At 37.3% G+C, this 22,704-nt stretch overlaps 1 protein-coding gene across 1 annotated transcript in view; it reads right to left on the bottom strand.

The window, feature by feature from the left end:
• CDH7 (cadherin 7) overlaps window positions 1–22,135 on the bottom strand; it is a 117,097-nt gene extending 94,962 nt beyond the window's left edge. The window contains exon 1 of the mRNA XM_068562533.1: window positions 21,926–22,135. Coding sequence (XP_068418634.1) covers window positions 21,926–22,135 — 210 coding nt within the window. The remainder of the gene's footprint in view (window positions 1–21,925) is intronic.
• Window positions 22,136–22,704: the final 569 nt, after the last annotated feature.

Here is a 22,704-nt window from a genome sequence, read left to right as displayed (position 1 = left end):
CAGAGCAGTCAAACAGGACAAAAATAATAATTGGTTAGTCATTAAGTAAAGTCAAGGACCTTATTTCCTCCTCAAGGGCTACACATAGGCCATATCCTTTGAGTCATTTTGTACCTACTGAAACTCCCACCAGGTGGAAGACGTTAACTACATGATGACCAGAGTGCAGTCATGACATAAGCCACAATTCCAAAGAACTGGCCTCAAAGAAATGGAAACAAATCCACTCTGGAACTAAAGATTAACTATATTCAAAACAATCAAGATGACTCTCATCAGACCACTGCATGACCAATTTCCAGATGACTGTCAGAGCTGACTGTGCCGTTTCTGCACGTAGCTCCCTCCCTCCGCCTATACACCCCTGAAACTCCCCTTTAAAAGCTCTTGCCTACTGACTGTCAGAGGGGCGTCAGCCTTTGGACACGAGTCCACCCTCTCCCCTCCAGTTGCTGGCCTCCAGAATATAAAGCAACCTTGCCTTTCCACCAACCTTGCCTCTCGAGTATTGGCTTTTGAGCAGTGAGCAGCCTGACCCCACTTTTGATAACACCAGCAGCAACAGAAACAATGCAGAAGTCAATAACCACCCTCCCCGAATCAAAGTTTCAGTAATCTTCCTTAGACCACTGAGCATCTAAATATATGTTGCATGATTCAATGAATTTAAAACACTAAATGAAACGTTTTGCAAGAAAAGCCCTTTCTATTCATATAAACATGCATACACACACATACATATCAAATTTCTACTAAAATTAAAAATAGATACTTTTTGGTAAAAATTTCCTAAGTGTTTCATGCATGACTTTCAACCTGCATGTGTCAATAAATGTTGCTAATGATAATGATCCTTAATTTGTTTTGATAAAAACACTTAAAATGTAAGAGTCTTTTGTCAGAAATAATGAGTTTTCATCGATGGGCATGAAACCAAGGAAATTATTTGACCCAGAGAGTTACCAACGCTTAAAGCTATCCTTGTACAACATGATTTTGAACAAGAACCCAATCCCTTCGGAGACATTATGTTAATATATTCAATTAAACATTTTTCAGTAAAGATTTCTGGTTTGCTATGCAGAGGTGGGTTTACTCTGAAGCTAATACACCTTAAGATTTTAGGCTCCACAACTGCATAGGCCATTTCTAAGACCCAAGGGACTGGGGGGAAATGGTTGGCTTAGCAATGTAATTACAATTTTGTAAAACATCCAGAAGCAATTGTTACATTTTTTTCTTGTGAAGCTTTAGGACCCACAAAACGTGTACCTTTTTCTGGTTATCACCTTTTTCAATGTTAGGTATGCTCCTGAAACATCATGTATCATATCAAAATGTTGAGCTGGAAAAATACTTCCTCATCCCTCCCTATTATACAGTCAGGTACATTCACTGTAGAAACACAAGCCTGAATCTGTGTTAAATGCCACGGTGAAAATTTCATCATTACCAATTCACGTTATAACCATGTTAATGGGAAGCATTAACTCCGATTTATTACCACCATTTACTTCATGTCAGGTAATATCGCTGGGCCTAGGGAACCAGACTCTACATGCCAATACACGAGAATCATGTAGCTGCAATGAACACTACAGTTATTTATAACACATTTTAAAGTGAACGTTCAGTATCTTATTATAATATGTTACTTTAAAAAATTCTTTTGCTCTTTATGATCAAACATTTTATTTCTTCTATTTAAAAGTTTAATTTTTTTGTAATCTTTGTTTTATTTCCTTGTGTGGAAAATAACTCTCCTTCTAAATCAGAGTACTTTGCAGTCACAATGTTCACGCTTTTTCTTAGACTATCAAAATCAGAGTAAAATACTCCATAATATATACAATGAACTCTAAAACCAATGACCCTGGGAAAATGATATATATTTGGTTCCTTAAACACTATTAGACATTTTTCCATTAAGTCTTGTTACTTGAGTTTCTTTCCAAGGATTTTAGATGTTCTCCTACATATCATATAACATCTACTACATTGGGAAGAGCTGTCTTGGAACAATGGCTAAGAATACATTGTTAATGTATTTTCTACAAGCATTGAGTTTAAGAATGAAGTTCTTAAATGACCAGAATTCGCCTCAACAAACACGCAAAGAATTCCATGCTATCACTTTAGCCAGACATATTTTTACTAAATTACACTGAACGCAGTGTATAATCTCTACCAGATTGCCGGCATACTTTAAGGAAATGATCCAGTTTTCATGCTGTCTCTATAGATAACTATATGTTATATTTGTCCCTTTCGTCTGAGAATTATCCAATACAAATATGTATATTTTTACCTGACATATTAATATGCCACATATGCTTGTTTTGTGTACGTCACGGTTCTCTAATAAATAGTATCATAAAAATTATGTTAGACGCGACATATTGGATTTGGTCAAATCATAGTTTAAATGCATTGCTTTGTAAGCGGATCACTGCAACAAATTAACCAACTTCTAGTTAACTGAGGATCAATCCAAAAGCCATTCATTGAACTGTAGTTACTGCAAACACCATAAAAGAACACAAGTTCGATCTCCTAATTATCTGTTTCTCCGCCTGTCTGTCTAGTGAAGAGGTTGCTCCAGAAGGGACTTATGATGGCTTATAAGGATGCTAAGTATAACAAGATACTAAATAAATGAAGCAAGGCAACACTAGAATAATAACTGTGGCAGTACAAAAAAGGTTCAGTAATAAGAGGGAGTCAAAAGATGCTACCAGAACTTCTTGTCATGTTGTTCTTTTTGGACGATCAATTAAACTCTAAGCATCGGAGAGGTCATGGGCAGTATCTCTCCAACAGTAATGAGGACGTGTTTCTGAGGACTTTTTTGCTTTTAATATATTTCAACTGCATTTTCATTATATCAAAGAACACTTTACTAAAAGCTGACCACGCCCCCCGCCCCTTCCTCCCTGCGCTCATATGCTACTCACTCCAAACCAGCCACAGCAGCCCTTTCTATTTCCTCAGACAGATCAAGCCACCCTCCACTGCTTGGATTTACTTTCCCCAGGTGTCCACTTGGTTCATCCTGCACCTCCCTTTGGGCTCTGTAAAAATACCATGTTCAGTGAAGCTGACCACTCTTTAAACAAATTACAACCTCGCTATGGACACTCTTTATATCCATTCCCTTATGCATTTTTCTCTAGATGATTTGTCAGCATCTGTCACGCTCTATTTTTATTTATTTGATCTTGCCAGGGTTCCCCGCTAGGATATAAGCTCCACTCTACTCTTGGTGCCTTACTCCATCTTCGGTTTCAGCCGTTATCACTACGCCCTAATTGTCTCTGCTCAGAATTTCCACCAAGAAAGCCTGATAAAATGTGGCGTTGCACAATTGTGAACACTTTGCAAAGTCTAAGTCAGCGATCCTCAAGATGTTTGCTTCAACCCACCAAGGTCCTCTTGAGGGGCCATGAAGAGATGGGTTAGAATTTCCATCTCTACCACTACATTTTCCATAGAAACCCTTTGCACCACAAAGGGCTTAGTTAGTGCTAGAGTTAGTGCTAGTACCTGACTAAATTTGGTATTCATAAGCTAAAGCTAGGATGCAATTATCATTTATAGACTCTAACTCAACATTCTACAAGAAATCTGGTTGCCATGATACAGTGCAGTGTTTTTGCCAACCTCCTATATCATATATGCACATGCAATGAATTGAAAATTCTGTTTTCAGAAAGGATGCTGTATTATCTCCTACATTTTGAGCTTTTCAGAATTTTCAACTATTGATGTTCTTGCTTTGTCATTATCTTACTGTTAATTTATCTTCTTCGACATCAATTTACTTTTCCTCTGGTTTATTTATTTAGGGGGATTAGTTACCTAATAATTGGATGTTAGAGTGTCCATGCATTATGGTCCAAAATATGACTCATACATATCCTCTTTGCTAAAGTAGATACAGCTTAACTTTGTTATTCCTAGATTCTGCATTCATGAATTCACCTACTCGTTGTCATTTATTTGTTTGTAGTCATTTGTGGACATGTGCAAAGCAGCAAAAAATTTGAGTCTCCTGGTTGTCCCATTCCTAACCAAGGTTAAACACTCTGGCTTTCCTGTTTCAGCTCTCATATTGTAAATAACTGCTTATTTTGCAGTCTATTTAGTGCCACTTTTTTGTGTATTTGTGTGCTTTTTATTGGTGCTTTTGCTATTTTAAGTGGTCCCCAAGTGTAGTGCTGAAGTGTTCGTAGGCACAAGAAGGCTGTGATGTGCCCTAGGGGAAAAAAATGTGTGTTAGCTAAGCTCTGTTAGGACATGAGTTATAGTGCAGTTGGCTGTGAGTTCAATGTTAATGATCAACCACATATATATCAATATATATATCACATATAAGTTATATGTTATATATAAAATAAGGTGTCTTTAAACAGAAACACACATAAAACAAGGTTATGTGTTAATCAGTTGATGGAAATGTTGTGACCAGAGGCTCACAAGAACCTAACCTCTGATGTCCCCCAGGATCAATGGCTCAGTATTTGCTCATTCAGTGTTCATGGCAACTTTATAGAACATAATTACCATAAATAGTGAGAATCAACTGTACAAACATAACCACCCATCCAAAGGAAAATTTTGCTCCATTTTAACACTTTTGTTATCCTTATATTTCATTTCTACCTACAAGTAGAAATCAACCAATAGGATACTTAGAGACCAAGGACGTTTGCCCTATTTAAGATAGTACCTCTCCCTCTTAAGTGGCAGACAGATATTAAAATGTGGCAGAGGAATGGTAAGGAAAAGAGGGAGAGAGGGAAGAGAGGAAAGGAAAAGGGAAAGGTGAAAATGAAAAGGATTTGAATTGCACATATGCTGTTATGTATTCCCTTCTGATAACATCATCTTTTAAAATACCTAAAAGGTTGACTTGTAAACACAAAATTATTTTTTCTTAAGTGAAATAGCTCTAAATTTGTACCAAAAACCACATTCAAGTATATAAAATGCTTAAGGTAAAAACAGTTATCGTATGTACATCTGCATATATTTGCATGAAATTTATATGCATGGTCAGATTATATTCATGATATTTTAGAGAAAAATATAAATGTTGTTAACCTGATTTCTTATTTAAATCAATGTTTCTCTTCTCAATTACATTTTATCATCTACTAACTGTGGTTGACATAAAACTTAGTACATGTATATAAAATGAAAGGTTGAACAGGGCCAATCTAAGTAAAGGGCACTAAGCACCACCATCAAATCTTTCTGAGTATTCAATGTCAGTTCTCTGATAAAATGGCAATGGTACAGCCATAAGACAGAATTAAATTCGAGTTTGGCAGATGTTCCTCTAAAACACTACAGAGACTGTCAATTCCTCCCATTCTATCTCCATCTTGGGCAGTTTACTTATCTATATTTTACAGCTCCACGGACTTCCAAAAAGTATTGGTGAGGACCATATGTGACTCAAGTGGAGACCACAAGTAGTACAACTGAATCAGTGTCAGAGATTTGGGGAGGAAAATCCTCTTATTGGCTTCTCTGCCAAAAGGCCAAGACTAGAAGCAAGACAACTGAGGATGCAAAATCTAAAGACGAATGCATTCTCAGTTTTAGGCAAGTGCTAACCTTGACCTTGTGTTTCCCTGAGAGCAAGAGCCTTCGTAAGGGTGAGGGGCATAGGGCACAAAACTTAAAGCGGTGCTCCTTCTCATTCGTGTAAGTTCTGACGGTAGAGGAATATGAAGGATGGCATGTACCCCCGGGAAAAAGAATACACCAGTTTCTCTATGCAGTTTTTTCCCATTTGGGTTTTGTAACTTAGCCCATCATGTTCATGTGATACTGGATGAGTTCAGGGTAATGAGCTTTTGAATCAGCATGGAACCAGCTCTTGATAAAAATAATAATGCTAGACACTTAGGTAAGCTTAGCATTTTGTTGTAGATCAGCCAGCATGAATTAAGTACAAAGGAAAAGTCATTGACTTCCTGAAAAATACAGATTAACATCACTAAATGGCTGATGATCAAAGCAGAAACAAATATGAGTGAATTTAGTTTCTCTATGCAGACATTGTTACAAAACCAACAAAAGGGGCACTCATAATATTCTTAGGTACACTTATGTACCATATTTTTATATACGTGTTTTAAGTTGAATAATAGTTATACTTTGGTGGTCTGTGGGAGCAGGGTATGAATTATTAGAATTCTCACATCATAATGTAGGGGATAAAGGAGAAAGATTACCCCCAAGTTATGGGATCAAACTGTAGTGAAGAGTTTGTGAAGCCAGAATATGTATTCTCTCCACTCAACTAGATACTTCTATTTAGATGGATAGATTTGCTCCAAGCTGAAGAGTTTTTCTTTTCACCTAAAGGCAAGCCTTACCATAGAGATCATATAATATGCCTCCTATGAGCTTTTGGGTGGGTTTAGCATTCATTTTATCTAGAAACCTTGAGGATTTTCATGTTCAAATGTATAGAATTTGCCCTTAAACTCAGGCGACTTTCATTTGGATATAGTCAACTGACTTGATTATTTTTATACGTGAAGAAATACTTAGCTACAGAAGCATTTCTTCAGCTTTATATTGTAGAACTGCATTTTAGGAAGCCCCTCTCCCTTTGTACCACACATCCTTTGGATGATTTATTTCAGCATCCTGTCTTTCATTTTATTTATTTTTTTAAAAAAGGGAAAATCATCTCCGGCCTTCTTTCTCCCTCTGGCTTTTCTTTAATTATACTGTAGAACACCTGCCTACCTGAACGAATTCCTCTGTGATGACAATTCCTAGAAGACTAGCAATACTTCCCAATATATGTAACCACTGTGTCCCTCCTTCTGTGTGTAAGTAAGGCTATCAAAATTGCAAAATATTTGGTTTCTCCTTATTTATCTTTCCAATGACACACATATACCAAAAATACCTGTTTCTACAAATATTAAATTATATCAAGATGTTCCATCCCCTTTCTTCCCACAAAATGTCAGAATTTCACTACTCCAAAAATGTTAGGCAAACAGTATAAATTCTCAACAGATGTTTAAATGCTACAATATTTGGAACAAAACTGAATTAATCAAACTCAGTTTCTGAATTCAGAACTTTATGGCATATAGGATGGGTAAACCTTAGCAAGAGGTTTGAGCCAAACTTCAGACTAAAGGAAGTTCTGACCTCAGGCATAATCTTAAAAAAAAAAAAAAGGGAAAGAAAGAAAGAAAATTAACTGAGAGATTAACAAGCATCACTTTTCTTCAGCAGAATCGTAATGGCATTGGAATCTCTTGCCTCCTGGGAAACTCTCAAAGATGTCATTAGCTTTCTAGATTTGGAAAATATTTGAGAATAAAACAATCCACTGTGTGTGTGTGTGTCCTGCCCTTTCTTCAAATCTGTGGTTTGAAAAGCTGTCCTATGGAATTTTAAATCTGATTTGATTCTGAATATGTAAAATTTAAAACAGCAGCCAAATCCTTAAAGTGTTTTTAGGGTATGTATCAAATATTACTCATCAATAATGACCAAGAGAAAGAGACTGTCCAACTGTACTTCATCAGTAATTACCAGAAAAGAGTATATGTGTTATAAATTCTGTTCCTAACCTAATATTGTATAAACATAACTAGTAACTGCTTTTCCCATCAAAAGTAACTGTTATTTAAGGTTTAGCATTTTATACACTTCAAAGTATTTTAACAGATATTGTCTGTTGGAGGTTCTGAGTCCAACTCTGTGGCAATGGGAGATTCGGCACCACCGTCCCTACATAACAGATGAGCACACAAGGAAAGGAAATTTAAAGGACTTGTCTGTGGTCATGAAATGTGCCAATGTGAGGGACGTTACTTGGGTTTCTCCTTGTTTTCTCCTTAGACTATAGGTTGTTTTGAAACTATGCTTTAAAAAGAAAACACCCGGCTCAGGTCAATTATAGAAAGTAGTGATGGAAAGCAAAGTAAAAATATGTATCACTATTAACAATAACAGCTAATCCTTCATGAATGTTTCCTATGTATCAGAGATGAAGTACTTTACATATTATGCTATTTAGTTCTAGCAACTGCATTACATAAGACCTATTATTAAACCCATTTTACAGAGATTAAGTTGACAGAAGCTGAGTACAGTTAACCCTCCGTATCCACAGATTACGCATTCCTGGGGATTCAGCCAACTTCGAAACCCACAGATAAGGAGGGCCAACTGTACTAGGCCATTTTATATAAGGGACTTGAGCATCCTCAGATTTGAGTATCCTTGGGACGGGGGAGAGGGGGTCTTGGAACCAATCCCCTGCAGATACTGAGGGATGTTATTTCCAAGTAAGTGGTGATGGTGAGGTTCACATTTGGATCTCCTTGCTTTATGAATATGAGTTAGGATTTCACAACTAACTAGGCTAAACTTCCTCTCAATGCACTGCCATAATCTACCAATTCACTACCATTTGTACTAGGTAATATATCCAAGGGTGATCATGTAAAATGCAAACTGTCACATAATTTCCAATTCCCTATGAGAAAACAAAACAAAAATCTTCCCTCTTATTTTTCTAAAGCCCTTATTTGTGGGGTTTAATCCCCATTTTCTTTTATCCTCTACATGTTTCTTATCAGACAACCAACTGAAATCATGCTGCTATCTTTTATGTTGAACATTCCAGAAAGCTGCAAAATAACCAATCTCCTTCCCCCCATCCCTTTTCTCTTCGTTTATTTCCTTCAGTTGGGTTTACGGCGGGCTTTAAAACAGTGCCAGGGCCATCATAGGAATTCTGGGGATGGTAAAGTCTGTGATCCCAGGTCATCAGGGTGGGATAACTATCATTCAAAGTCCAAACTTGTCTCCTGGGCCCCATGTCTTTCCAGTGGACTAGACTGTAGCCTCAAAACAGGCTGAGAAACAGCAGTAGCTTCAGACACTCCCAATACAGCCCTGAGGAAATCATGCTCACTTGCATGCATCAGAGTCAGAAACATGTGGAAAACGCCGTGTCCAGGGCCCACAGTCTGTACGACGTGTTACTGATGCAACAGGCTGTCTCTCGGCCTGGAGACCTGTCTATGCCAAAGTATTCAGAGTTCTTAAAATTGCCCTAAATGTACTCTCGAACTTCTTACTGGAACAGTGTTTGATACTCCAGTTATATAGGCTGTATTTATGCAATGTTAAGAATGACATATTAATAAATAAAGCAACCTACTAAAAAACAAACAAAAAATCTATGGAAAAGGCTACTTTAACTTTTAAAACCAAAGCAGCATGCTGAGACACCTGAAGGAACGAGTAAGAGAAAGCAAATACCAGCAGTGTGTGCAGGAAGATTCCAGAATGTGCTGAGGAAGAAGAGAGGCTAAGCTCCTCGTTTACCATTTTTTTTCTGAGGAAAACAGTATTTGGAGAAATTGGTTTTGGCTTTCCTAGTTAACATTCAATTTTACTATAGCTTCCTCTTAGCGTATTCACTAGTTATTTTATGATCATATCTATTTAGTCCAAACCCTAATTTTTTCCTACATTGTTTTCTTCAAGAGATAATAATAATGCTAACAACAACAATAATAGGTAATGCAATCATGTCTTGTGTTAATGGCACAGTTCACGTTAAGGGAAACAAAAGTCATGGTTTTTCTCTTTTGAACTGATTGGATTGGTTATAAACGATCGAGGTTTACTCCTGATCCTCATATTTCAGGACGTTGAGAAACATCGCTGAGTCTGAGGAGAGTTCTGGAAACCATGTCATAAATGAAATACCTGAGTTAAAGAGTTCTTTAGTCTTTTCAAGCACTCAGTTTAAATGGGGAGAGGGGATTACCCAGCAGCTGCCTTCAAATATTTTAACAGCTAAATATAATTCAAGTTCCTAAAAGCAAGAGTTGTCCCAAAGCTTAATATCATCTCACACCACCACTCAGGGCATCCCATGACTTCGTGCTTCCCGTGCAATCAACAGCCATCCGGCCTGAACATCCAGGCACGACGCCTGGTCCAGGCACGATGCTTGGAGTGGACGTGACCCCGTTGCTCACCAAGCTGACTCACTTTTGGAAAGACACTCCCTCCCTTTTACACTTTCTTTTGTGCTTTCATATTTACCCTATCTTTCTCTTCATGCTCACCACAACCTTGTGAGGTTACCGTTGCTCCTATTTTATAAGTGAATGACATGAGAAAAGAAGGTATCTGCTTGAAGTCACACCATTGTTAAGTGGCGGCCAGTACACAAACCCAACTCACGTGACTGTGAATTGTGTGTTTCCACCACACTTCCTGTCCCGACTAAAAAACAGACCTGAGGCTGCCTGATCAACCATCGGGGTACTGTACAAAGAATTCCTGAATTTAGAAAGAGACTAGAGCAAATGAGCTTTAAAGTTCCAAGCAGATCTACTCTGAAAAAGAATTAAAATTAAAATAAGAATATATTATTTTTCTTTTCAATGAAAATATTTGATTTTGGGTTGGCCAAAAAGTTCGTTCAGGTTTCCCTTAAGATCTTAGGGAAAAACCTAAATGAACTTTTTGGCCAACCCAATATTATAACATTTCAATTTCAATATTAAGGACACGTGATTTGAAAAAAATAATCATTATATGTGAAACCAAGCAGGACCCTGTAGGGCTCCTGGGCACAAAAGCCTTTCTGTGTCCCCCGTTTCTTGTTTGTAGGGAATAGGTTTCAGCCTCCATGACGTTCCCTGAGTTCCGAAGGGCAGGTTCAAACAGTTGCTAATCAGGGAAGGGAGGGGATGCAGAGACAAGGGAGGAGCAGTCAAGAAACAATAGTGCAGCCTTGGGGCAGGGTCCTGGTTCCACCTCAAGGGATACACAGAACAATATCTTTGAGCTCTTCTGTAGAAATAAAAGCCCCAACAAATGCAAGATGTTAACTACCTGATGAAGCATTCTTCATTCCAGAGACGTCACAGTTTGATAACCTTGAAAACCACATAAGCTCATCAGGAGACCACCTGAGGCCAGATTAAAGGAATACAGGCCCTGCACACACCCTGATCCTTATCAGCAACCCTGCCCTTGAACCAATGCCATAAAACTCCTCACCAAATCCACCCCCAGATTGGGACACACAGTTTTGAGGGCATTAGCCCACTGTGTCCCCCTTTGCCTGGCAAAGAAATAAAGCTATTCTTTTCTACATCACCCAAAATTCTGGCTCCAAGATTTCTATCTGGCGCTGGTGCACAGAGGCTGAGTTCCAGCATCATATGTGATATTGTGTATCTCGTGACCAAAATTACACAAAATACTTTTTTTTTTTTTTTGCTAAATTCCAAGAGAGGTCATTGCTTGAAAAAATAATCAAAAGAGCTACTGCATGACTGTTGAAGCCTCTGAAGTAGCTTAAACTCCTCCCCCCACAAAGCTTCCATTTCTCCTACACATTCTCTAGCTCTGGATAGAAAGTTAAAACTAGAGGGCTGTGGAACACTAGACTTGATCAGTGTGCCCAGAGTTTACAGAAAAATCAAACTTAGACATAAGTCAGAAGCCATAGACAGTGTGAAGAGAGTAACACTGAAAAAAAAATATATATATATATATGTAAAGCATGATATTAATCATGTGAATATTAGTTCCCTTTTGTTTCTAATCATAAATCCCATTGTGAAATCTTAATTGGATCTGAAACAGAATGCACTTCTTCCTCTGACCCTAACCCTGACTCCTCACTCATTTTGTATATATTTTCCATCATCAATTGTACTCACGTTTCCAACAAATGATCTAATCAATGGGAAAAAACAGTCTTGTTTCAGATCATTACACTCCACAACTGCTCTCCCAAATTCACTGAACACAGCGTTGTGCCATAGCCAGAAGTCTATTTGCAGGTGTTACAATGATTAACCAAAAAGATATATTATCCTTTGTAATAAGGCTTGTATTTTTACTTTCAACATCAAGCTTTGCAATACTATCTCATCATTCCACACGAATCTTTGTAAAAAGCACTTTTCCAAGGTTGTGTATCTACTCGACAATTCAAGTTACTTTTATTTTAGACATGGCCCTGTGTTTCTTTATATAGTCCATGTATGATTTTAGCATGACAAATAAGCTCTCTCCATGTGCTATAGTCATGTGATTATTTCTCATGTTTCTCCAGTAATCATCTTTAACTATTGATGGCTTCACTTTTCTTAGATAGAACTACGTTGAATCCCAATGACTAGAGCTCACCAGTATCTGCTTCTCCTGAATAAGCAAAATGAGTTAGCCACCTAAATTCAGCTGTTATGATTCAGCTGAGAAAATTATACAAACTGTGTTAAGGAGAGAGTGTATGAAATACAGAACTGAGCTTCTCAGATACATTATGAAAAAGAAAATGTCAACTTTTACTTCTTCATTTCAAAGAACCAAGTGCAGAATGTGTAATCTCTTACTCTCCACACAGATTCTGCTCCAGTGTGGACCCTTAAATGACTCACAAATCAGAAAAATCTAATTTAAGTATGGTTTGACTAATTTCACTAGTGATCATCACAAATCTTTCAAACTCACATCTGTTGAACATTATGTATGTGTTGTCCAAATCTTGATTGTGTGTTTTCAGTTAAATACCTTAAAACATGTCAGCACTTTAACTAAGAAGACACGTAAATACTCTAAGGGAAGCATTCTTATCAGATAATTGTGCACTGTTTACACACAAAACTTGCTGGAATGATGTTAATCATTTTGGTTCTTGTAATTACCATTCCTGTAACACAGCCCCATCTTGAGAAATTACTCTTCTGCATTTATCTTACAGAAGACAAGGATTCTAGCTTAACTAGAAATGTAGATGATCTCCCCATACTGTCTTGTTTTGTTCCACCCAGATCATTTGGGCTCTCTGTTATTTGTTGGTGTGGTGACAGGAGAGACAATAATTCTCAGGCTTTTGGTCTGAGAAGACCTAAGGCTGGTTGAGGCCAACATGAGTATTTTCCTGACCATTTCCTTTTCTCTAGCTATTATTAACTGGAATGTGTTCAGACCTTCTCTTATATTGAAATGTTAAGCCATGAGGTACAAAAGTAAGCTAAGCTGATGTTTGAGCCTATCTTGCTCCATCTTTCCACATCAGCTCGCTAGAGTACTACTACACTGCAGTGTAGGGCCAACCAGCTACCAATGCTCCTAATCTCTTTATAACCCCTTCAGGGATGGGCTAATGGTCTTCCCACTTGTTTGAAGGCGTACTTTTATCAGTGAAAACTCCTTAAGTGTATTATATATTTCATATACCAAAAACTAGAATTTTTTAAAGATGAGATTATTTTTAATTGAAGTCCTAAATATTTTCTTTCTAGACTCTCAACAGTTTGTTATTTTTCCATACCCTATCTATTCTGGAAATTTCTGTGCTAGGGTTCATTTCGAATATTTCTGTGTCCTGGCTTAAATACCATTTTAATCTCTCCATTATCATGCCCTATTATTCTAACTATGTTCAGTTTCCAGATTTATTAAATTTTAGGAAGTAGTATATAATAATTTGAGAGCCCTTATAAATGTATCTATCCTCTCTTGAACATATGCCATTTTAAAGGAGGTTTCAAAAACATATGTTAAGAGGCCTTGATAATAATGCAACTAAATCTGACACTTTGAAGAAAAAATTATTTTTATAGATATAAAACATCTTATTAACATTTTCCCAGAAATTTAGTTTCCAGATTTGCCTTCTAACTCTTCTGAATTATATCTCTAATGACTGTCCCCTTATTCTACTTATTGTACTTCCAAATGTATCTTTTACCTCATCTCCAATATAAGAACTCCTCCTTCCTAACTCACAAGGCTTTTCTGAAGATTAATCAGTACTGACTATGAATCAGAAATGTTATAGGCTCTACCAAGAATCATTAGGAGAAATTCTCATTACTAAATCTTTCAAACATTAAATAGAATACTATTCATTATTTAGACTTCAACTCTCTTATGAATATATGAAAATGTAAGACATTCGATTGCATTCTCTTGAGCTACTTCTTTCACCTTAGCCGACTGTACCTATTATTTTCCAAAGCAATGTTTTATTTATAATCATGAGGGTTAAATATTTGTGGCACACTGTACAGTATAAAACAGTTCTTTATATTTTGTAAGCAATGGGGGAGAAAGCGCTTATTTAAGTATAGATCAGTAGACATCTTCTTGGAATCCTAGACTACAGAGTCTTGCATGGTTCAGAAGAAAAAAAAATCAATTTCTCTGAGACATCCTAAATTGATGTGCTTTTGAGAAACAAGATCAATTACTACATAAAAGTATGGATATTACCTGACAGCATTTTAGATTTAAATTCCATCCACATTTCAGACAAACCCACAACCTCATTCTAAAAATGGATAGTGGACCTTAATGAATCATTCAATACACATCCCTCAAACCAGCGGTAATATTTATTCAAATCTATAACAACAGCTTAGGTAATTTTATACCTTCCTTCAGGATTTCGAAACTTTCAGATGTTTTTTCAGCAGAAGAAGGTGGCAGATACCCCCTTGACCAAGTGATCAAAGTCAACATCAGTATGAATGAGTCTTATCAACATCCTGTGCCTCCTGACAAGATGCAGTGAGGAAGGTACACCACCACTTCTGTGGAATTCTTGCCCAAACTATTGACACATCACCTGACACATCTACAATAGAAAGCAGCATGCAATTAACCCAGATTGTGAGAGACTCTACCAAATTACTAGTCAAGAAGGACAAGAGATGACTTGAGGAGACAAGACAAATGCAAGACGTCATACTGGATTGGCTTCTGCCAGAAAAGCCACTTTACTGTAACAACTGGAAAATTCTGAGTACAACCTGTTGATGAGTAGAGTACTATACCAATGTTAATTTCCTAGTTTAAACAATAGGTACAGTCATGTATGATACTAGCATTCGGAGAAGCTGGGTCCTGGCATGATACATTGCAACCTATATGTAAGTCTGAAATGATTTCAAAATAGTTTTAAAATTTTACCTATGTGATCTCTATTTTACAGGTGAGAAGATTGTAATTTATTGCATTTTAGAGCATTGCTCAAAATAATGAGGAACTTGCCAGTATAACCCAGGGTTTCTGCTTACTGATCTTTCCACTATATAAAGCTTTCCACTATATAAAGCACCCAATATAGTTTTAGAAGACTCTGTCCTACTGGGTTTCTTTGTTTGTTTGTTTTGTTTTTGTAGCCACGCTGCCAGGCATGCGGGATCCCAGTTCCCCCTGCAGTGGAAGGGCGGAGTCTTAAAACACCCGACCGCCAGAGAAGTCCCCTGTCCTACTTTCTAAGAAGATAATCCCCGCCTCTTTTTTTTTTTTTTTGGCTCTGACATGGAGACTGAATAAAAGGATCATGAAATCACAGAGGTTTTCCAGGTATCCTCATGCAAGCGTTTGTTCACAGATCCATGAATTAGTGCCTCTGGTTTACCCACCTCCACAGCTGTAGATTGGCTGCAGGACTGACTGTTCAACACTGCCATCTGGTTACCTGCTTGGCTTATCAACCAGACTGAATGTTATGAAAGAGGAGAGTTTATTTTTTTAAACTCTTTTATCTAGCACAGTCCCTAACACAGAGTAGGTATTTAATAAGGATTTGAAGAAGAAGAGAAGGAAGGGGAAGAAAGAAAACACAGGATAGGCTGCACGGCATGCAAAAGATTTTAAGCATATTTATACAAACTACTGTTTCTCTCCAGTGATCACAATCACTATGACAGATAATCAACATGAATCAGACAAAATGATTAGGATGAAATTTCTCCCACACCAGTACTCAACCACGTATGCTTAAACCAGCAAAGGCTCAGGGACTGTCCTGCTCCTTATCTAATTCTGTCATTTATCTTGGGGACTTACAGAGACCGCTGCAGATTCTGTGACTCCGTATCAATGAGCACAGCATAGAAAGCTGGCCAAACAATTATAGTGCACTTACTATAGAAAGGCCCCCTATCATCCTTTTAGTTGGTATCTTGTCTTTGCACTTAAAAACTCAACATAAATACAACGTAAAAACACAACGGGTACAGACTGAATTTAATTTTTCTTTTATGATTTTTGCTTCTACCATCATCAAATGGGTAACAAGTGTGTATAAACACACACGTTAAAGAAGACAGCATTTTTAAATGATTTTGGTCAACACAGACAACAATCAGAAAATAGAGCCAATCTAAGCTATCTAGTTTGACTATAATTAGGTTTATAACTGTAAGTCCCTATCCTCCAACTTTTAGTTGTGTAGTAGCACATGTAAAGTACTTGGTAGCTAACTACAACCTTCATTTCTAACCTAAGATAACTTTGAAGAGAAAATAAGCAATATTAAACTGAATTAATGGTAGGTGTCTGCATTTTAGTGGCAAAATCTGATATATTTTATTTTCATTATGGTTTTGAAAGAACATACAAAGACTTGGGGTTGTTGATTTTATGTGGAGAAAATGCATTTACTACTTTATAGTTATACTGGAGTTTTATAAGAGCTAAAATTAGCTGCCAAAAAAATATTTCTAAGAGTCTGAACTTATTTGCATCCCACAGAGCTTATCCATGTCCAAATTCCTTTTGAAGCCACCAGGAGTTCCACATTTCTACCAGCAAAGTAACAAGAAGATAAAAAGAAGGGTCTTCACAATTCACTCTGGTTATAAAAATGGGTTTCCTATGCATACACAAGGAAAACAAACTATTTGCTTTCTTCTAAGACTGGAACCAATTTCAGGTAATCTACATATTTAAGATGCTTTTGCTGGTTTTTTTCCCTCCGAAATCTATAAAATGTAAATTTTACCATGATATAAATGCTCTTCCCTAAGTACTTAATATTTGGGATTATTTTCTTTTTGTGTATCTAATATAAATTAGCCCCGTTAAGGAATCTCATTTGTAACCCAATTCTTTTAATGCAACCACTTTTCAAGATGAAAATTTCTTTTCCGGAACACTGAACAGAGCTTTGGTGATCAGGAGACAGAGAATCTCTCAGTGAGAGATAAGGCTGAGGTGTAATCAAATGCATCAAAGATGCTCACCAACACTTTCAAGCCAGCTGAAATTGAGAGCAGAGTGAATCCTACACTGCATTCCTCTGTCTTTGATTTCGACTAGGGCAATAGGCATAAAGTCTCCCTGAATGAGGAGGGAAGAAAGGGGAGTAGCAGAAAAGGCAAGAGTGGTGTTAACAGCTAGAGAAGCAGACTGTGGAAGAGGAACGAAACACACATTTCAGTGAAAGTGATGGCCTAGAGCACAGCAAACGGCTGGCAGCCCATTACGGGGAGCAGAAATGAAAAACACTTAATACCTGGAACTGAGGCTGGGTGGATTTGTAGACAAAAATTTTTGTCAGACGGTTAGGGGATGTTAAGTGAGAAATGCCAAGGTGAGGAAAAGACTGGACTGCAAAAGTACAGTGTGATGCAATCAGATGGCTGGAAACTGCTATTTCCTATGCACTTCGAGAGCCAGGTCAGGGTGATACAAAGTCACAGGGAGAAAAGGATGGCCTCTCCACTTCATTGCCCCTGTAAAGGGACAAGAAAACAGGTACGGCAGCAATTAAGAAATACTTTTAAGGAAAGGTGCACTATTATTCTTTAAAACAGAGCTCCACACAGCATGGTGACTCTAGTTAACTATATCATACTGCACATTTGAGAAAGTTGCTAGGAGAGTGGATCTTAAAAGTTCTCAACGCAAGAAAAAAATCTGTAACTATGTAGTGACAGATGTAAATTAAGACTTATTGTGGTCATCATTTCTCAATTTATACAAATATCAAATCATTATGTTGTACACCTGAAAATAATATATGTCAATTATGCCTCAATAAAAAAAAAAAAGAGCTCCATCAGAGTAATGACTAATGACACCTTCCTTATGTCAACACATTTAGACTCAGCAGTTTATCAACTCGTATCACAAGAAAAAGATGGGATGCTAATGATAAAGCTCAGATCCTAACCTAGACCAGAAGTCTGTGCCCTGGAGGCCTCTTGGTGAGGGTTCCAGAAGCACTCCTGGCCCTTTCCAACAGACTGTTCTACTTTGGTCTTGAGTTATCACGTTAAACAAACTCAGTAAATTGGCTAAAATAATAAGGTCATAAGCCATCTTGTGACCTCTCTATCCTCAACATCTAAAACACCAAATTTTATTTAAGTGTAGAATAATTTAACTGATCTTGTTGGGCATCAGCCATTAAAATGGTGTCCAAATTTGAGGGCTAAAAAAAAAACGTTTAGACATGATTTCTCTGCCATTTGAAGTCCTCGTGTTTAAGGACTGAACCATTTACCCACTCACCATATTTTTGCCATAGTCTTATCCTATACAAATGTAAAGACAAGCTGTATTTCCATTCACATCCAACACAGACCACTCCTCTAATAAACTGCATTAAGTTTAAAATAATGTCTACTTTCATCTGAAGGATCACAAATATAACACTGGACACAACACAATAGATTATTCACAACCCAGTTAATTTATAATTAAAAGGTAGTGAAATAAATATCATGATGTCTAGATTAACGTATGTTCCAAATATTTTTATCTCATTATTTCTCAGTAAAAAAACGAATTATGGGGCTTCCCTGGTGGCGCAGCAGTTGAGAATCTGCCTGCCAATGCAGGGGACACGGGTTCGCACCCTGGTCTGGGAAGATCCCACATGCTGCGGAGCAACTGGGCCCGTGAGCCACAACTACCGAGCCTGCGTTGTCTGGAGCCTGTGCTCCGCAACAAGAGAGGCCGCGATAGTGAGAGGCCCACGCACCGTGATGAAGAGTGGCCCCCGCTTGCCGCAACTAGAGAAGGCCCTAGCACAGAAACGAAGACCCAACATAGCAATCAATCAATCAATCAATCAATCTTAAAAAAAAAAAAAAAAACGAATTACGGACATCATTATTCCCATTTTAAAGATGAGGAAGCTACAGTTTAGTAATATCAGGCAACTTAACCAAAAATCATACAACTAGTAGGAAATGCCTGAGTCAGCAATAAAACTGAAGTCAATTTGATGCACACTGTATGTATCCATTATGTGATTAAATAAAGCCATCAAGTTTACCAAGGTCATCATTTATATTTTCCAAATCACCCAAATAGCTATGCTTTGTCAGGAAGACTCCGAGTGTAGCCATCTAACCAGCATAGGTTAAATATGCACCTGTGAAAAGTAATGATTAGTTTCCTTCTTTTCTTCCCTTGCTTCTCTGCTTATCCATTCTTCCACTCTTCATCTAGAATTTTCTGTTCTCTCAGTCCTGTAAAAACTTCTGGTCATAGCCATTACCTCCCTCAAGGTTAAAAAAAAAAAAAAAAAAAAGGAAGATATATCTATTGTACATACCCAAGTGATCAAAACTGTACTGAAGTCAAACTTATTCCTATAACTCTGCCTATTCAGACCACCAACCTAAAAAAGACTCATCATCTCAAACAACCTAAAGTATTCACGTTCTCGGCCACCTTTTCTCAAGCAAATGTAAATTGCTCCTTTTATTTATTTATTTTTTTTAAACATCTTTATTGAAGTATAATTGCCTTACAATGGTGTGTTAGCTTCTGCTTTATAACAAAGTGAATCAGTTATACATATACAATATGTTCCCATTTCTCTTCCCTCTTGCATCTCCCTCCCTCCCACCCTCCCCATCCCACCCCTCTAGGTGGTCACAAAGCACCGAGCTGATCTCCCTGTGCTATGCGGCTGCTTCCCACTAGTTATCTATTTTACATTTGGTAGTGCTCCTTTTAAAGCCTTTCATTTGTCTCTCTTCTCTACAAATTCTGTTTCCATCTCAAATTATTTTATTGCCCCTTTTCTGTACTTTAATCAATTAAGAGTTTTTTAAAACCTATTTCCATCCTGAACATTTTACTGTGAAGGGCAGTACTGAACTCCTCATATACAGCATTCAAGAGATAAGCACAAACTTGTTTCCTGCCACATAAAATCTGCTAAACGATTGTCTCTGATTAATTGAAAAGGAGGCACAGAATATGTGCTACCTAATCCAGGAACCACACAACTTCTCTTAGAAAAATAACAACAGCACATAGCCCAGTACCTTCACATGCATTTGGAATTTAAGTAACCTAGAGACATGCATTCATAACTTTAAACTGACTTACAGGGATTATTTCGATGTAAGCATTTTAAATTGTTATGGTGAAGGGTACAAAATTTAAAATAAGGCGTTTTTTTTCTTCATTTTAAATTACATTGATTTCAAAATGTCAACCTCACCCAAGCAACTCCATTTAAAACCAAATTAATGGAAATATTTTAGTCGTGTTTAGAAAATTTGACACTTGTGCAAAAGCGTGATTTCACCTAATAACTACAGATCCTTTATGAAGTAGTTGAATTATTACAGACCTGCCCACTGAAAAAAGTTTGATGAATTTCTCAAATTTTCATTAAAAATGAATGAAATTCTGAGCTAGATTCTTTGTCACTAACATTGCATAAGGTTATTGCTTTCACTTGATTTACAAGAAAACAAGAGAGATGGAGAGATTTAATACATGTAAAGTATAAATGATGGTGCTATTGATAACAGTAGAATGGCTATGAAAAGAAATATATACCTGCACCTAAAAAACAATTGTGTACATCCTTTCTTAGGGCAGAAAAATGCTATGACCAGGCTAAAAGAATTCCTAATCCACATCCCCAGAAAACTTTAATGTATTCAAATCCTTTTGTTTACAATATAGTACCAGTATTTGTACAGTATAGAGGCTTTTAAAGGAAAACAAGAATATATAAAGATTACCTTGACTTATGTAGATACCTATCAAGAAAAATAGATTTTTCACCCTTACCTAAGGTCTATTCAAATGAAATGATAACCCATGGAATAAATTGCAAAGATTCTTCCTCAATCATTCACAGTTGAAAATATACTCAGGGATAAATTCCCCAGTTTGCTGTGCTTCACTTTATCAGGAATAGATGCATAAAACTGACAGTGAAAAGCATAAATGCAGATGTATAGATGTCTCGCCAACACACTCCGCTTAGAAACCCTCCACCAGTGCTCAGCACCAAGTTGAAAAAGCTCAGGAAATCTTCACAGACATGAAAATAATTAAACCTGCAACAGACCAGAACGTGGGAACACAGTACCAGGATGGTCGGGGAAAGGCCACGCCCCCTGAAGCACCCTTCAGTTCAAAAGGAAACCCCTGCCCAGATACACAACCAGAAAGAAGCTGTGGAAAAAAAAATCTCCATCTGGCTACCACTTGGCCGCCAAATAAATACACCCCAAACTGCCCACTGTCGGTCTAATATCACTTCTCATGGACTTCTGTTCACGTTCATTTTTAACCAAAATGTAATTTTAAAAAGCAAATTTTAAAAATCCATTAAAACAAGACTACCACTAAGAAATGTAGGTTTGAACTGCTCGTGATTTAGAAACAATAGGCACAATAATTACACTTTGCAATTTTTAACTGCAAGTATCAGAAAAGGATATGTAAGCATAAAGTTATTATGAGCATTATTCAACTAGTAACCCCCAGAAAGAAGCTCAAAAAGCAACTGGCTGTAAGAACCCACTACTCTTCATTTATTAGTGCACATTCTTGCTCTAGTTTTGGAAATGACAGCTTTACTAACATGCCACAATCATGGTAAACTAGGCATCTGTAGGATCCTCACCTGTTTCTAGGAATAAAGCATCACTCCCTAAATTGTGGCTACACGGGATGAATAACACCTGGATCACAGTTTCAGTGTGGCTAATAAATGCCAAAAACCTCGCAATAGTTCGTGTTTTCCATCCCCAAAGCAAAAATCAGCAGTTCTCCATTCAATCATAGACATTCACAACAATCATTTGTGACTTCGAAAGGCCAAACGCCCTACCTTTCCTACATAGAGGGGGTCTGAACCCATGTACTCCTCCAGCACAAAGAACTGATTCCACACCCAGCTGCGCTTGGTCCGGGACCTCCCTGATTGGAAATAGGGCTTTGATCTGGACCTTGAGAGTTCTGCTTGACTCATCCCAGAAAAACACAGGAAAAGAGCTATTAGCTGCAGAAAATGGCAGAACTCCACTTTGCCCAACTTCATCTTTTTTTTTCTTTCTTTTTCCTGTGTAAGAAAAAAACCTTGACAAGAGAAAAGGCACAGTTCCAGTTGGCTTAGTAGCTCTTGCCTCCGGCAGGGTGTCAGCTGGGAGTCCAGAGATAATAATTTGTAGAGTATTCGGTTGGGAGAGGTCACAACTGCTGAATAACCTTCGCCAAAGAATGGTGTAATAGGTACCTATCAGAAGAAAGAGAAGGGCTGGTGTCAGAAACCGAAACACACAGTAACTTTTAATTTCCTTTCATTTACTTACTCTTGATCTTCCCAATATATCATTATTTGTATCATCATTAAAATATGAATCCTAAATGTAGATAGAAAATTGCACAAACTGTTGCCATATTCATAAATGACATAAATACTGCTGATGCAGAATTATCCTGATTCCATAATACAACCTTAAAATTTTGTGGCTCTTCTAGTGCATCCTAATTTTGAGCATATGATTTAATACAAATGGAGCAACACATCGGTTAAAAAAATCATTTTAATGCTGGCGGTTATTTTTCTTTTCTATTATAGTCAGTTTCATTCGTTGGTATTAGAATATG

This window comes from Eschrichtius robustus, chromosome 14, assembly GCF_028021215.1.
Source record: "Eschrichtius robustus isolate mEscRob2 chromosome 14, mEscRob2.pri, whole genome shotgun sequence".
NCBI classification, from domain to species: Eukaryota; Metazoa; Chordata; class Mammalia; order Artiodactyla; family Eschrichtiidae; genus Eschrichtius; species Eschrichtius robustus.
The sequence above is the reverse complement of the archived record's forward strand: the minus strand, read 5'-3'. Positions and strand labels throughout refer to the sequence as shown.